The 15,385-nt window shown below is 40.0% G+C and overlaps 1 protein-coding gene across 1 annotated transcript in view; it reads left to right on the forward strand.

The window, feature by feature from the left end:
- Nucleotides 1–2,874: 2,874 nt before the first annotated feature.
- Nucleotides 2,875–15,385, forward strand: part of exp (expansion) — a 319,500-nt gene continuing 306,989 nt past the window's right edge. The window contains exon 1 of the mRNA XM_019059327.2: nucleotides 2,875–3,370. Within this exon, the coding sequence (XP_018914872.1) occupies nucleotides 3,300–3,370 (71 nt within the window). The 5' untranslated portion in view covers nucleotides 2,875–3,299. The remainder of the gene's footprint in view (nucleotides 3,371–15,385) is intronic.

Consider the following 15,385-nt stretch of genomic DNA (forward strand, 5'->3'; position numbering starts at 1 on the left):
TGCAGATTTCCGCGGGAATCACAGGGACTAATTTCAAGAGGTAATGCTGAAAAAGAGGGTAAAGAATATAACTCTTTTACTGACGTCGTTGGTAAAAAAAAAAAAAAAAAAAAAAAAAAAAAAAAAAAAAAAAAAACACTGTACTTGAGCCTCCGGATGTTGCCAAGGCTAACCCGATTAAATATTTATTTTTGAGAATGCTCATGAATATTTATCCTGCTGGAAATTTTCAAATGCATTAAATTTAATGGCGAATAAAATCCCTAAAAAAGTGAATGGAAAAAGTCCACTAGCTTTTCACCAACTTTCTTTTTTATCAAATAAACTTTGGCAACGTCCAAATGTTCATATGGCGTGTTTTTTCAGCACGGTAGTGTAGAGTAAGCACGAGCGCATTGTTTTGTAATAAAAATGCAGGTGACATTTTATTCAGTCATCCTTGACACTGGTGACTGATTACATTCACTGGTATTTTTAGTGTATTTTTTTGACATTATCCGTCTCCCAGTTCATGGGGTAGGTAGCTATGAAATGTCAAATGGGCGGCGCTTTTTAAAGAGGAACTAAGTTACTTTAGCCCCTCTTGCCAAATTTGGCTTTTTTACAAGCGAATAGTTTTATCTAAATAGAGATTTCTTTTTTTTTTTTTTTTTAATTTTAGGACATTTTCCATACTGCAGGGGAAATTTCCTGAAATTTCAAAACTCACCAGAACAATCGTATTCTTGTAAACAACTTGGCTCTCCGATAAAATTTGGCAACAGCTGATGTTACACTTGGGTTTCTCACGGAAAATGCCTTCAATATATGCGTGCGTGCTGACATTTAGGTAGAATGATGTGTCGGGCATTTTCTACCCAATCTTTGCTCCTAATTTCAGTCGTTTACCATAAAAAAGGAAATTCATTTTTTTGACGTAACAACTAACAATACCATCGTTTCACCCACTAAATGCCGAACAGCTTTGGATGTTAAATTTCAACTCTGAAACGTAAACGAATGAATAAAATAAATAAATTGACACAATGAACAAGCTGGAAAACTCATTTTAGTTTTTCAACCCTCTTGGTCGCAAATGATAGTAAAAGGATGGTTATGATTCACTTATAATTCGCTGAGTTCAGATTTAAACGATGGCATCGCAGCAGTCTGAGGACGCAAAAAAGCGTCCCCGCGTCTAAATACAACTATTTGAACTTGATGGATGCCGTATTGCATAGCCAAAAATTGAAGGCGCTCTCGCTTCCTTCATGCCTATATACTGTTCATAGGTGAGACGCAATGACGCGACCGTGCATAATGTGAGCGCCTTTCACATTTGTGAAGGGTCCAACTTTAAGCAACGAGTGTTTCGTAAAAACTGAATTAGGATAATAAAAGATCATTATTTCTCACCCATAATCGACGGAATTGAAATCAGACTCTAAGAAGATGGTATCGCAGTCTCAGGCCGCATCAGTTCAAACACTTTGATACAACTATTCGTACTTGATGGATGTCCATGTTGCATAGCCAAAAATTGAAGGCGCTCACGCTTCTTTCATGCCGATCACTAATAAGAACGGGCGCTATACTGCCCTGCTGAAGAAGAATACCGTACGAACATTTCGGAGTTGCCAAATTTTCCAGGATGAAACATTATTTTTCAGGAAAATTATGAGTAAGTTTCCTTGAACTTTTCCGACTTCTGGATTAAAGTGCAAACAAAATTGTCTTGAAAATTGGGGAAAATACTCTTACATTTTCCGGCAAATTCGGTTTTTATTGAAGAATATACAGCAATGTCTAAGGACCCATACGAGGTCCTCCCTCAGCACGGCAGTGTACTGCCGTGATGGCGAAGAGAGCAGTAAGTGTAAAAATGAAGTTTTGAGAAAACGGGTACAGAAGCTTCTGACCGGAAAATTTTATTGAAAGAAGCCTCGCCTCCGTTCTTTGTCAAATTGCCACTTATCGTCCGAAAGACTCCCAGAGATCGTTTGGATAATTAAAAATCGACTGATTGTATTTCAATTACATAAAAAAGATATTTTTTTATATTCATGCTAGGTTATTGTTAGGCATCACAGCTGTAAGTGCAATCTTAGGCATACTTTCGTGGTTGAGTTTTGGACACACAATAAACACATTTTCAGGTTAGAAATTGGCAGAAGAGGACGGCACTTTACTTGAAAGCACTTTTTTCATTGGCTCTCTGGAGGAATATTGTCACTTACTGCTGTCTTGTCTAAAACTACGTCATTTTTTGCGCACTTGTGGCTTTCCCATATGTCTCGTTTTGATACAATGGAGCAATTGCACGCAAAATTTTTATTGCTTCATCTGAAAGCTGAAGAAGAACGGGCCTGAACGTTTTCTTTGCTTGAAGAGCTGATTTCACAGCATTATTTATAATTTTTTTCTAATATGGGAAAAAGTATGAAAATGGGTTTAAAAGTGAGGAAATGCACCGCCTAGTGACGTCATCTGGCGGCGCGGCGTTCCCCATTTAAACACATGTATTTTGACAGATTAGCTCATTTTGTCATATCTTCTCCAACTCATGAACCAAGAGTATCCTCGGGTTCAGTTCACCCGATAGTTTCCACTTAAAGAAGAAATGCATCAAATTTCAGACACCTGCAAATTCTCTATGAAGATGAATTTTGCTGTTTTAGCAATTTCATCTAAAAGAGTTCAGACAATTTTTGAAGGAAACTCGATTTCGAAAATTTGACTCTTACTGCTCTCTTCGCTGTCCCGGCAGTATAGTTAGGTGCAGTATTGTCGTTTCACATGGGTACGCTCGAAAGCTCACCTTGCTTCTACTGTGCGACGACGACGCTGGGACCAAGAACCAGCGCGTCTCAGCCTCAGCGCGTTCGCTCTCTGGCTCCTCAGTCTTGCTTGCTCTGCGGTGGTGTGATCCGTGTCCAGCCGTGCGAGAGGGCTCACCGTCCACTTTTCCGTCCATAATTCGCGGGTGCTGTTCTAGTGTCCCCTCTTTCCGCGTGTGAGTGCTATCACCGACGCTTTTCGCGACCAAAATCTGTGCGAATACCACCCCCTCCCTTCCCAGTCACGGCGGGAGGTAAAGTGCCCTTTTTCTTCTGTGTTTAATGTCCGCGATGAATCAATCCTGTGAAAGTTCAGATGTGTGATCCCGCGATTCGATTTTAAATTGTTTTTGGTGATTTTGGAAGGTTTCAGGATCGCTCAGTTCGATTCGTTTGATCGGGCGTCACAAGCCCGGAAAAGTGCGATTTTGTAGTGAGTTTTTGTGTTGAGTGCAGTGCAACAGGAAATTTTTGGATTTCAAGATGATGTCGTTATACCGGACCATACGAGGGACCCACAGGGGAACTTCAGGCACCGCTAAACGGGATAGAAGGTAAGAGGCAGAGGATTTTCGATTACGACTTCGACGGATGAACTGAGATCAGTCCAACCTTTTTCACGATGCCCAAATTTTCTCTGATTTTCTAATACTTTGCGACAAGGAACTAAACTAAGTATTTAACTCCTTTAAACGTTCTTCAAATTCACCTTTCTTAGTTGGAAACTGTAACATCAGTCGTCGAAGTCGAGGTGCCGCGATTGCTATCAATGCCGGGACCCTAAACCTTGGACGCGAACGAAAAACCACGATGAAAACGAAATTAAGTTCATTTAAAGGGTAGATAGACGTATTTACCCCCATAGTCGAGGTATTTCATCTATTCGGTGGTTTTCTCATTTACGTCGGACTTTTCAATTCTGACATTTAGAGCAACCTCGCGATATGCGTACGTGATTACACTTTTGCATCATGAGCTCTTGATATAGTTTGACGCGGTCATAAAGAAAATTTGGAGGATGAATTAACACTGGTTACCTCGTAAAAGTTCATTTGGTCGAAAAAAACTGGAAATCCTGCAAGAATTTCGTAGCGCAGTTTGAATGATAAGAAAGGGGGTGGTTCAAAATTCTTCGCCAATGCCTGTCCTTTTCCATAGAATCCAAAAGTAAATAAAGATAATTTTGAGAGCCGCGTGCGATAACGATTGAAACGCAAAATTGTCGCGAAGAAAATAATTCAAATCCTACTACCGTCGCCCTCGAGCAAGGAGTTTTCGCAAAGATGGTGTGAACTCTTGAAAATTTATTTCAGATTGGTTTATCCATCTCATTGTCATATACCTATCATAGAACTACCTATAGGTTTCGAAAAATGGTGAACGTTAGAGGAAGATGCCTTTAAAATATTGAAATTGTCGTTTTTCAAACTTTTTGGATCGTTAATTCTGCTAAAATTACACACTTTGTTGTTCTTTTTCGATTTGAAACAAATTTGGAACACAAGGCACCACAAAAAAAGAAGAATATTCACCATATCGACGGTGCAAGTCGGCAATCACATAACTCGGTTTGCGACGTCGCAGACTTCCTGTCATACTTTATTTTTTAAACGGAAAACTATTCAACGGCAATTCTTTAAAACTGCCATGATTTTTCTTCATTGTGCGAAGAAAATTTTGCAAAGACTTCAAGGAATGATGTCAATTAGTTCTCCTTCAAAAAAATAACATCGAGGCGGAGATTTTCAGACACCGCAAACGAGTTATGTGATTGCCGACTTGCACCGTCGATATACTGTATTGCTTACAGAATGGCAAAAGCGGCGGCAAGTGTACCAGGTGGTAGATTTTTGGCAACGAACTCCTTTCATTCCAAGTCATCGCTATTTTTTTTGGTCCTGAAAGTCTCTACCGGGCCTCAGTGTCCATACTTTCTCTATAAAATCGCTCTATCAAAATTCCCAGGTACCCTAGTGCAAAATCAGCCATGTCTGATTAGCGATTGTAACTCTCATTTTTATGATGCAACTTCACATCATTATCGCCGCGAGTCTTTCCTTTAAAGGAACCCGCGTCAGTCATTGAAAGTGGAGACTCCATAATCTGAGCTGCTCTTTTCGATGGATCCAGCCTATCATTCACGAGCAACTTACTCCTGATGGAAACGTTCGCATTCGGCGATGCGAGTTCCAGCCGGTCTAGTCGAAGTCTTTATTTGAACTTCATTTCACCACCGGTTTAGATACTACTAGTGTTACGTCATAGAGAAGCGATATTTGTGACCTCCGCGGCGGGAAAAAGAACCGTAATTCACAAACTCTCAAAATTGAGTTGTTCCTACGAGAATATAGAGGTTTTTTTTTTTTTTAGGAACATTGTCGTTTTGTAGACTAGAAAACTTAATTGTATTTCACTGCTACACAATTTCCACTTCGGGAACTGCATTTTTACAAGAAAACTTTTGAGCGTTTTGCAACAGATTTGTTCTTCCCTGAGGAAAAACCGGACATTTTAAGACATCGCGCGCTAACAGGATATGCGGTGATGAAATTATAACGTCGATAGAGAAGTACTTTGCTATGGCTCAAAACCACCTAAAAATGTCAATTCATATCAGAAAAATGTTCGTTCAAAGTCTCTAGTTGAAAAAAAAAAAAAAGAAAAAAGTCTAGAAAAAGCCGTTCAAAATTTTACTCTGTCATGTTTACTTATTGCACGAGCCCGGAATATAATGCACCTTCACGCCCTCTTTCGTCACAAAAATGAGCTACTCAACTTGAAAATGATTCTTCGTAATTCCGCAAAGGAATGCCTAAAATAAATACTCTCAATGAATGAAAGACTGGCTGTTCGTTAAATTATCTTTAAGGAATGATTATTGTGTCGTTTGAGGCACCATTCACATTTAAATCCTTACATTTTTAATTCTATAATAGACCAAAGTGGCTAATCGGCTATAGGTTTTGTCAATTAGTGTTTGTCTTACCCTGCGGCACCGTAGCTGGATTAAATAGTCCAGATACGCGACATTATCGTCGAAATATGCGTTACGCCTTTTTCCTTGCTCTGGTAGCCTCGGCCGATCAAAAATGACATTGATACAGTTTTTTCACTCACAATAATTTTAACAAATGTCAAGATGGATCTCCGCTTTATTTGGAATATTTTTATGGTTTTCTAAGAACGGAAAGTCATCGTGGATTAAAACTTATGTAAACTTAATTATGTTTCTTCCTCCCGAGTTAATTTATTGTCCTTGCAGCTGGATGCAAGTTTGAAAACCACGTGACATAATTATAAGAACTTGCGAATAAACTAGGCAATAATAAATCAATTACTGCCGTCCATTGAAATAAGTTAATGTTGATTCGGTTTTAAGGTACCTCGTCATTCATCATCAACTAAGCAGTGTTCATGCCGTGAACTAATTTTAGAACAGAAGAATAAGTGCCTGCCCATCGACAGAATATCACTTTAATTTCTGTAAAGAAAATTAAATTGATCAGGTATTAATTAATCGGTCTTAATAATAAGTACCTATTTTGAATTCATTAATTGTAATGAATTTCGGACTTATTCTGCGTATTCTAAATCAAGAAAATTGAATTTGGTAGGAAAATTACTTTTTTGCAGTATGCATTGTAAGGTGATTCTTTTATACTGATTGTAAAAATAAATTAAATCATAAACATAATTTAACAGGAACTAAGGAACAACTGGCCCCTCCATATTTTTTGGTAAAAGTGTAATTTAAGTCTCCGATAGGAACTACCAAATACACCTTAATTGACAAAAAGCCCATGCAGAATTGAGAGCTCTGCCAACTATGCAACAAGCAGACTCTACTAATAAAAAGTTTTTTTCACTAATGATGTCCAATTTGGCAACGTGCATGAAGAACAATTAGTAACTCGCGAAGCCGCGGGCAAGGTGCGTCTATTCTTGACATGCAAGGAAGTGATATCCACTGGATACTCTCTTAGTTTCTCTACGTTTTGAACGCAGTTGAGTCTTTAATTGTTGGTATTGCCGAAATGAGAAAGTTTTGACTTGTGAATTTTAATGCAATTCCCTGGTACTTAGATTCGCACCGAATCCGATTGCGCTCACAATTACTATCTTCGACGGAGGTGCGGGCAGGTTGGAGGACCGATAAAACATCGTCGGGGTGTACTTCAAACAAGAGGTCATTCATGCATCGTGACTTTCTACGAAATCAAATTGATTAATTGGTTGAAGCGTAACTTACGAGGACATGGCTTCTCGCACGCTGAGGAGCAACCCGTAACACCGTCAATACTGCACGCATTGAAAACTGTTAATTCTTGTTTAATTATATTTTTTATTATATTATTTATATTTAATTATATTAGGGTGTAATTTGCACCTTTTCCTCCCCGCAGTAAATCCTCTTCCCCCCCCCCCCCCCAAAAAAAAAGAATACACCGGAAACTTTGCGTCTTGTTCGATTTTTTTCTCATCAAACGATTGTGTAAAACGTCCGCCATTTTTTTTTTGAGAACGGATTTCAGTCTCCACACTCCTTCTCTAAAGAATTGGACCGCCTTTAGCAGAAAGGGACCAAGCCTCATCAGCCATTGCCAAATGTAACCAGGCAATTTAACTGTTTACATGTAAACGGTTGTGCGGATTTTTGTGCCAATTTCAGTAATTTTCTTTAGAGTGCGAAGCAACGTTCTTGAAATTTTCAAGGGACTACACACGAATGTTCTCTCGCGTAAAAAATTAAATTGCCTGGTTAAATTTGGCAATAGCCGATGTGGCTTGGTTCTTTTCTGCTAAACGCGCTCCGATTGAAGATAATGCTTTTAATATTGAGAGGAGAGAAAATATAAGCTGAAGCTCTTTGGGTTAGGGACCCGGGGTGAGAATCAGGGTCTCTGGAACAGTCGTCGAGTAGCTTTATCGTCTGTCGATCTTTTGATCCTGAAGAATGCGATCATTGGTCAATCGAGATTAATGGGAAATGAGCACGCGGGTTCTCAGCCGTGTTATGACGCTCGTAATCGCACAGTGGATCAAGTCAATGGGAGAAGTCGGGCCAAAATTTGGAAACTTTAAAAGCCTACAACTCCGATATCACAAGATGTCGACGTCTTAAAACACGGTCGCACAGGTTTTCTCGTAAAATTTACTTCAAGAAGCACCCCTCAAAATTTAAAATTTTATGAAATAATCATGGAAATTTGCAGTCTTAGTAAAAACATGTATGTCCGGCCTCTCTCATTAACTCGATTCACTGTGCGTCGATGCCATGTCCTATTCGTCTAGCGTTTATTACCTGTGACAATCGGAGTGATATTTACAGCACGACGCATGAAATTTGCGTGGAATAAATCATTTTATGACCCCTGCAACATTGTCAATTGTTCCTCGCGGCAATGACCGTTGGAAAGTACTTTTTCAAAGCTCCCAAGTAACTGGTAGAATTTACGGAGATATCCTTCTTTCAGTTTTTTTGCATTAAGGTAAATTTAAGTTTTTCAAGAACTGCAGCATGTTTAAACCGTGCTATTTAAGGGTTTCCACACTTTTTTACCTGAATTTTTCCTATCGCTTATTTACTTAAAAAATACAAAGAAGGTGTCTTTATTCGTACATTGCACTGGAAAAAAAAACACATTGGATCTAGCGTCCAGACTCTTAAAAACATCGACAAGAAAAAGTACTCTTGATTTAATCAGAATCTAGCTAAATCAAGAACAAAGCCTCTTAATTTAAGCGGATTTCGTTTCGATTGAAGCAAAAATCCGATTGAATCAAGAGTCTTTTTTCTTGTCAATGTTTTCAAGAGTCTGGACTCTAGATCCAATGCGTTTTCTTTTTCCAGTGGAGATCACCAAGATGGTAAAATGCAGGGATAACTTCAGGGACTTAAACGCAGAAACAGAAAAGTAGGCGCACCGATAAAAACGCGAGTTACTTGATGCATGGTAACATTATTATTAAAAAAAAAATCTCATGCTGAATCAAGCGAGACTAACGAGAGATCACCAAGATGGCAAAATGCAGGGATAACTTCAGGGACTTAAACGCAGAGACAGAAAAGTGGACGCACCGATGAAAACGCGAGTTACTTGAACTTATTATTTTAAAAAAAGGCTCATGCTGAATCAAGCGAGACTAACGAGAGATCACCAAGATGGCAAAATGCAGGGATAACTTTAGGGACTTAAACGCAGAGACAGAAAAGTAGACGCACCGACAAACACTGCTGCATGGACAACTGGACTCTATATCCAACGTAGGACAAGTTTTTATTTCATTATATTTTTTTTTATTCCAAACGTGGTTTTTTAAAAAACTTACAATTTTTTGTAGTGCCCCCCCGATCAAGTCGTTGCAATTAAATTGCAAATTCCTCCTTCGTCGCAAAAATCCAAAATAGATTTCTAGAGCTTCGTAGAGGCAACGTATAGCGCGGCGATGGGCGCATCTGCACCTCGCCGCTCCAAAGCGGTGCGCCGCGCCGCACAGCCGCAAAAACAACCTATCTCCTCGAGTTTCAGACACCAGTTACGCGGTTCTGACAGTCCGACGGCAGTACGTGTGACATCGTATGTGCTCCGATGTGTTTCACCAGCTGCAGCGTCGCTGCGTCCCGCGAAAATTCCGCGGCCGAGAGAGCACGTCGCCGAGCAGAAACCGCGTAAGCGTGTAGGACTTTTAAACGACGTTAGGCGGTTTCTGGCTTGCACGATCAAAGTGCGAGGGGGTGCGGGGGGGGGGGGGGGTCGTTTTCCCAACCGCGCTGACGTCGGGATGAACCGGGAGTCGAGCGTGAGCGCATTACTCAACGCGAGGGCCGGGAGGGGGGGGGGGGGGCGCCGCGCGCTGTTTTGGTTTCCACGCTCATGTGCCGATGCCGATCCGCTCTTGACGTCTCGACTCGTCGCTCGTCGTGTCTTGAGTGTGGAGATACCTTGCAGCCTCCTCCCGGAGACCCCGGTCCAGCGGGCAGATTGTTGAAATTGATCGACAAAGCGATAGACAAAGAAGACAAAAGGATTTGGAGGGATCTTATTGGTAGAAGCGGGTGGTTGCAATGGACAAAGGAGGTAGGTAATAGACTAATTAACGGCAACCCACGAGAGACTCGACAGTTAGTCTATCATTTTCCCCCTTAGTCTATGAGAATCACCCATTTCAACCAATAGGATTGCTTTTTACCCCCTATGTCTTCTGTGTCTATAGTTTTGTCTATCAATTTCAATAATCGGCCCGCAGCGGGCAGATTGTTGAAATTGACAGACAAAGTGATAACAAAGAGGACATAGTGAGTATGGATCGATCCTATTAGTTAGTTTGGGTGGTTCTTACAGACTAAGGGGGTAAATGATGGACTAACTAAAGGGTTTCTCGTGAGTTGCCGTTAGTTAGTCTATTACCTACTTTGTCCATTGCAACCCGTACCAATAGAATCCCTCCACATCCTTTTTGTCTTCTTTTTCTATAGCTTTGTCTATGAATTTCAACAATCAGCCCGCAGTGTGCTGATTATTTAACTTTTAGACAAAGCAAGTCGGCAGGAATTTCTAGAAGAGATCGGGTACGCAACGATAAGTGCGTCTAATCATGGGAGTCGAAAATGACATCGTACTCGACGTCATCACCCAACAGCTCGTCTGGTGTGGTCATGATTACAGGATGACGGAGAAAAGGCTGTAAAAGAATATGCTTGAAAGGGTACCTGCGGGGACGCTTAGTGGAAGAGTGGCGACAGGGAGTTTTAGAGAAATGAGGGAGTCGGCACTCCCGGAGGTGACTTTGGTGGCTAGGTGTCTCAGAGCGCCAGAGAGCGCAGTTAGGAGGGGGGGGGGGATTCTTCCACAATAATGATGGAAGTTTTCAAATAATGGACTAAAAGTGGACGAAATGAATTCACGTAGATTGTAATTAAGAATTTTAATCATTTCCGCCCTTCCGAAATGTTCCTAAGTTACATTATTATAGCGTTGTGATCAGCAGGGAACAGATCCAAAAGAGATTTATAATGGTAAAAAAGTTAGGAGCAAAGAGTCGCAAATCCATTTTTCCTTCTAGGGAATCCCTAGGATAATATCAATTTACGACAGTCGTAATTTTCAGATCTAATCGCCTCGGACCTGAGGTCTGATTTAAGCGTCATCTCAATAAAGTTCATCTTGCTGAAAAATTAACTTTGTGGCCCTCTGACTCTGCGTGTTTCAGGAGATTCTCCACGGGTAAAGACACCTCAAAGTCCATGCACGCAACATATTCGGATGAATATTGTTCATACAAGTATATTATTAGCAAAGTTTTACGCCTGCTTTGAGCGAGAAAACTCTATAGCTCAAAGTTGGTTACATTCAGCCCACTTTGAGCAAACATAGTGAACAATGTCAAATCTAACAATAAAAGACTTAAACGCATGAATAGAAAAGTTTGAAGTTAAAGTTTGTGAACACGAACTCGACCAAGAATGAAAGAGGAAGAACTTAATGTACTAAATTTTGCAATTAGGTACTATTTTTCCCGTCTTAGATCAGAAACAACGTATGTATCATTAGTACACCCGACCCATGCACCCGAGTGTTTTACGGATGAGTCAGATGAAGTTGAAGTTCCTAATTGCAAATCGTAGTCTAAATGAAGAGAAGAGAGTCCTACTGAATCTTCCTTTAAATTTTGCGAAGTATAGGACGATGTTATTACTTGCGCATCTAATTCTTGGAAGTTAGTTTAATTTACTGAGATTCAGTTACCTACTATCCGTCTATTTTGAACACTCCATGAAACTTACCTGATTTAATCGAATTCAGTGTTTAATTAACTTAGCATTCGAATCCATCTCACTTTTGATCCAATTTTCTCTGCTGGGTACTATAAGGTACAACCAAAATGAACGAGTCATCACCGTATGGATAGAGCGGTACTGTGCTAGTTTCACGCGTGCCTCATAGCGATTATCTAGGCGAATATGTTAGCGGAGTTGCCTGCTGGGGCGTCGAAACTCACGGATTTTATATTATGTCTGCAGGCAGAAATACTTGTTTGCTCATTCGAATTTGGCAACAAGGCCGTGTTGGCGCTACGAGTATAATTGATGCTCGGTGGAATCGATGATCACGATACGATTATTTAAAGGATGTTAAGGTCAGGCCGCGAAACATCACTTCATCACCGTGTTTGAACTGGACCTATCTGGACGATTATGCTAATTCCTACACACTGCTGCCGCGTTGCACCGATTGTGTGGCAGAAAGTGTCCTAATACTTTGTGGCTCTGCAAGTGCATTTCAAGTGGGCATTATAGGACTGATTTAGACCTTTCTTCTAGACATAGTTTTGGCGAAGGTTTGAATCGTCTTGCAAGTAGGAAAATCAGGTTAAAATTAGGTCAAAAATCGAGGAAAAATGATTGTGAAGAACCCATGCCACGAGCTTGCCATACTATAACAGAATTTCCATGGATCAACACTGCTTTCCGCCGGACGATAATTGAAGAGTGATGCGTTGAACAATTTGTTTAACAGATAATAGCTAGTTTGACAAGATGCCTCTACTAACCGTTCAACCCGACATTCATCGATTATCATTTAGATGAGACAAAATTACTCTTCAATCATAAGAAAATAACGATACTGGAAAATATTGGTGCTCCCTGACATTAATTTTTGCCTTACTCGCTTACATGTATCACTTCAATGGCTATGGTGTAGTACATGGTGTAGTATGGTGTATTTAAAACTTTTCCTCTCTCTTATTTCTGCATTCTGGACCGAACGCAGAAATAGGTGATGTACAGAGTGATTTAGATGCAAGTTCCGTCGCGTCGCATAGCAAGGAAAGAAGAGTGAGAGGGATGGTTACTGTCCATGAATAGCATCAAAAGGAAAGGTTCGGAATTGCATCACGGGGGGGGGGGGGGGGGAGGGTAAAAAATTTAAAAAAAGTGCGTTACGTAAATAATGAACGCTCCTTTTACTGCATAACGTAGACGGTTTTTTTTTTTTTTAAACTGGCGCTTACTTTGAGAAAAACTCCATCGCGTGCATGTGTTGAATCTTAAAAGAAACGATCACAAAGCGTAGTCCTCAAAAAAAATATTTAGCCTTTGATCCGTATTGGGTCATTAAAACATTGTCAACAATTTAATCGGCAGATAAAGGGCGGCCGTTCAATAATAATTAGTATCGGAGCTCTACAAACTACATGTCTCCTTCTGCACTTCCTGCGGTTAGATAATAACCTTGAGGCACCCCTCCCCTTTTTGACACCAAGCCAAGGCCCTTAGCCTTTATCAGTTGTTTTAAAATAAAGCATAAAAAAGTAGAACTTGCCGACCTCTTTGGGCGTGTTCACCACTTAAGACTAGTACCCGGAGTCTCGAGTTTGAGTTCCGGCAGAGACACCGAAGATGATTTCAGGATTCCAAGTTTCACCTCTAGAGCAATTTTTTCTAAAATCAAACTCGCCATGAAGAGCAGTATAGATTTAAGACCAAAAAAACAAAGGCTTCATCTAGATCCATTAATGCTTCATCTATGCAAAAGTGTCTTTTTTGAATAAATACACTGATCGTGCATTTCACCTACTTTCTAGAATTAAGAAGAGATAGAAAGACAACAGTGTTACTTTTTCTACTCTTGAGGAACGTGTTAGAGTTTTAACGAAAATAACCATCACATTTGTACATAAAGCAGAATAGTACTGAAAGTCTAAATAAGTTTTCGGAAAAGACAGAGGGCAGAGGGCGGAGGTGTAGCTAGAAATGTTTCATGGGGAGAGATCTGCGAGCGAAGAATTCGCATAAAAGGAGGCCTAAAAGTAAAATATTCTTTTGGGGAGCGCCTCAGTCTTTTTCGTGGCTGACCATGCAAAGTTACTTCCATAACATTACTGCTCTCCACGCACTGAAATAATTCTTGATCTTGAGATTACAAAAAAAAAAAAAAAAGGAAGGCGAGGTACTTTAAATTTATAATATCAACACTGTGTTCACTCGATCAAGCAAGCATTGTAGATGCTCGAGAGAAGCTGACGTGAGTCTTATGCAAGAATGTAAGATTTTACCATCTACGGATTGCAGCCCCGCTAATGCCAAGAACCACGTGTGCCCTTTAAGTCATCTAAGTGCAGGTATTTACTTAACCAGGGGATATTCAATTGCCGGTTCCTGGATTGCCTAACTTGTCGCGACACCTCTCTGGAATTTTTTTTGGAGAGCAAATTCATTGTCAAAGACTAAGGACGGATTTGCTGGCATGAATTGAAATGCCTCACCCACTCATAAATACCCACCCACTCACAGCAAATCTGCCGTGTTAAGGAAGAACGTCGTATGAGCCTTCAGGCGTTGCCAAATTTCCGTTGGTAAATCACGAATTTTCGGGTAAATTTGTAAATATTTTTCCTCCATTTTTCAGGTAATTTTCTTCGCAATTTTACCTGAAGTTCTTGAAAATTTCTTGGATAAATATTCATAACTTTCCTTAAAAATGAACGTTTTATCGAAGGAAATTTGGCAACTCTAGAATGTTCGTACGGAACACAAACCCTGTGCCAGTGTGATATTTGAGTTCTAATGGGCCGTATTTAAAATAGGGACAGAACGCTTAAAACTTATTTTGTGACCCCTCCCTCCCCTCGAAAGGCATATGTAACACAAAACTGTACTCGCAGATTTATATATAAAGCTCAGTTCGAGTCCTTCTTAGTAAAGCGTTCTAAAATGAGCTTTGGATAAAAATTGCCACATTATACTTAATTTTTCACTATAGATTTTCGGGAAATTGGTGCTATGCGCCCAGCGCCCATCCTAGCGTTACGCAACGCAGTCCTGAACGCTCCCTCCCCCTTTACCACACCAAAACGTAGGTTCAGTTTTTGAGTTCAATTCTTTCACGCAACGTGCTCTAAGACGAGTTTCACAGGACATTACCATTTAATTGTTATAAAAATGTCGTCACCTCACTTTCTTGTAGGCAAGACTCTTCATTTTAAAAACGTTGAACATCTCTATCAAACTTGAAGGATCGTCGCAAAGGGACCTCTACAATTTTTAATAATTTCGTAAATAATTACCAAACAAAGCAGACGATAAAAAATAAGAAAAAATGAAAATATATTAAAAGGAAACGGCATGAATTTAAAAGAAAATAAAATTCATAGTAATTAATTTTAAAAGTTGCAATAAAGATAGAAAAATAAATAAAATCAAGTTTAATAATTTGAACATCTATAGATTGTAATTTAAGGATTCAAACTCCTTAACGCAGTTTTTTCATACATACATATAAGTCGCTTTACAGCACTCCCTCGCGCTCTACGACTCCTAACCTCCACTGCTCTCTTTCAAACCACAAATCTTGGGGGATTGAGCATCTTAACATTTCCGCTTCAATCCCTTCCCTCCAACCTTTCATTGGGCGCCCTCTGCGTCTTCTCCCAGGAGGAACCCAATCAAGGACTTTCATCAGGACTTTCAAGGAGTTTTTTCATCTTTCTTTGAAATTCAATGTGTGCTCATATCATTCCAATCGGACTTTCTTTCTGGCAAATAATCAGAGCTGTCCTAACGATCA

Source organism: Bemisia tabaci, chromosome 4 (genome assembly GCF_918797505.1).
Source record: "Bemisia tabaci chromosome 4, PGI_BMITA_v3".
NCBI lineage: Eukaryota > Metazoa > Arthropoda > Insecta > Hemiptera > Aleyrodidae > Bemisia > Bemisia tabaci.